General features: G+C 48.8%; 1 protein-coding gene across 1 annotated transcript in view; it reads left to right on the forward strand.

The window, feature by feature from the left end:
- Positions 1-1,961: 1,961 nt before the first annotated feature.
- LOC104543465 (nucleolysin TIA-1) overlaps positions 1,962-2,252 on the forward strand; it is a gene marked incomplete at both ends in the record, with an annotated part of 9,684 nt that continues 9,393 nt past the window's right edge. Inside the window, one exon of the mRNA XM_010188084.1 lies at positions 1,962-2,058. Coding sequence (XP_010186386.1) covers positions 1,962-2,058 — 97 coding nt within the window. The remainder of the gene's footprint in view (positions 2,059-2,252) is intronic.

Genomic DNA, 2,252 nt, shown 5'->3' on the forward strand with positions numbered 1-2,252 from the left:
GTTACAAGGCAGACAGTGTTATTTGAATGTACAGAGACCTCTTGTTTGCATGTTTCATACCAGTACGTAGCTGCTTGCGGGGTACGTGTGCTTCTCGTTTATTTTGTGTGTCTGAAAAGGCGCGGGAGTGCTAACGCTCGGTGGTTTGGTATTTTCAAGAAGCCAGATATTCTGAATAAACGGAGCTGCCTGCGTAGTTTGCCTTGCAGTGAAGTCCTTCATGTGCAAAGAAACATCGGCCGACTCATTAATGAGAGCTCGCGTTCGTGGGGTCACCTCACGCTGGGTTATATCTCGGTCCAGGCCAAGGTCCGGGTGTGCTGGACCCTGCCCGGGTGCCAGCTGCAGCAGCGAGGAAAGGTCAAGGTGGCCACATAGCTCCTGTGTAGCACAGAGAGATCATTAGAGAATATAAAATAACAGGGAATTGTTGCTCAAAGGTCGTGGCTCTGTGTTTTCCCCATCCTATCGCAGGACTTGGTTGGAGTCTGGAGAGACCTCTCCAGACGTGCTGGCTGCAGATGCACACAGCTGTAGGTGCCGAGGTTACGCTGACAAATACCACCACAAAAACGCTCCCAAATTTGCACAATATTAAGCTGTTTTTCTGCGTGGCCACTGAGGAATGTGTTGACCCCGTCTGCGCACGAGGAGCCCAAATCTGTTTTTACCTCTGTGCAAAAGCACGTAGGTCAACATCTCATACACAGTCACACGTACACCCTCTGTGTAGACGTGTATGTACACACAAGTCTTGCTGCACGTGGTCCTCTGAGGGTGCGTTTTGGAAGGCAGAGATTCATGGGTGTGTTGGGGATCGCTTACCTCCATCCTGCTTTTTCCAGCTAAATCCAGCCTTAAGTTAGGGAACGCTTCAGGAGGTGCTTTTCTGATTATCGGGGTGAAAGATCCAGCGCGAGCGCAAAGGTCAAGGCGTAGATACGGTGTCCAGGAAACTTCCCGTTACAAATAAACTGTTCATAAACTTAGACCCCGAAGGTGAGAGTCTCATCGCTTTAGTGCCTCGGCTTATTCATTATCCAAACGGTGATAATGCTAAAAAATAAGAGAGAGGAGAAGCAGTTTCGCTTTTGAACTTGAGGAGGGGTGTAATGACCTGGTTTTACCCAGCACAAAGTGAATTGCCTTAATGAAGTGTGCTAAACCCTGTCAGAAATGCAGGAGTTACTGGCTTCATTGAGAGTGCCTGTGATGATCTGTCTCTGGTAAAGCACATTTTGGTTTTAGAAAGGAGTATAATTGCAACTCCTACCTAAAATAGTCCAAATTCTTAATACAGAGCTCACCAGGTCATTTCTGACAGTAAAACAGAGGCCGTGTGTCTTGTTGCCCCATTCTCTGCTAAACCAAATATTGGAGCGTGTCCGTCTCTTCAGGGAGGCTGCTCGCAGCCCTGTGTCAACAGAAGGAGCCCGAGAGGTCCCAGTTTGTGCTGCCCTGTTGTTTTCCTCCAGCTTCTCTGCGACTCGTGCTCCGGGACGGGGAGGATCGCTGCTTTAGCGACGTGGTTGCAGCAGCGTTTTGGCTGCGGTTCTCGTTGCAGAGGTTTGCTTTGCCACGTAACGTTCCTCTGCGGAGAGCTGCGGCCACACCTCTGGAGCTGAGGTTTCTCTGGGTGCTTTTTTTAAAAAGAATCCCGTGATTTGGGCTTCAAAACAACAACAGCACAACCCACCCATGGGTCTTCATCGCTGTAAATGCCAAAATCCCACATCAGAGCAGGGGTTTGGGTTCTGTTTCTGCTCGAGGAGGCTGATCCTCAAATGGAGGAGGACAGGGCAATGCCCACACTTGAACTCAGTTGCCCTTGGTTTTTTCAGACAGTTTTCAGCAATAAAACCTTTTTTTTTAAAGGAACTACCTAAATGTTGTGTAGTGCGCTTGCTAAACAAGCTGTTAGAGTGTCCCAGCAGCTTCTAACTTTGTGTTTGCTCCTGTAGATACGTGGGGAATCTGTCGAGAGATGTGACCGAAGCCCTGATCCTCCAGCTGTTCAGCCAGATCGGACCGTGCAAAAACTGCAAAATGATAATGGACGTAAGAGCTGAGGATTTTCATTGTGGCTTTGGGCCGTGTGTCAGAATTCCACTGGAAATACAGTGTGACCACCTTCAAGGGGTGTTGTAAGGCCGGAGATCACAGTCCTGTGCTTTGGGCATCGTTTCTGCCATTAGATTTAAGGATGTGTGGATATTGCAAGAGGGAGTGAACACCTGTGGGTGTTGTTCCTG

This window comes from Mesitornis unicolor, unplaced genomic scaffold, assembly GCF_000695765.1.
Source record: "Mesitornis unicolor isolate BGI_N332 unplaced genomic scaffold, ASM69576v1 scaffold37537, whole genome shotgun sequence".
Classification (NCBI taxonomy): Eukaryota; Metazoa; Chordata; class Aves; order Mesitornithiformes; family Mesitornithidae; genus Mesitornis; species Mesitornis unicolor.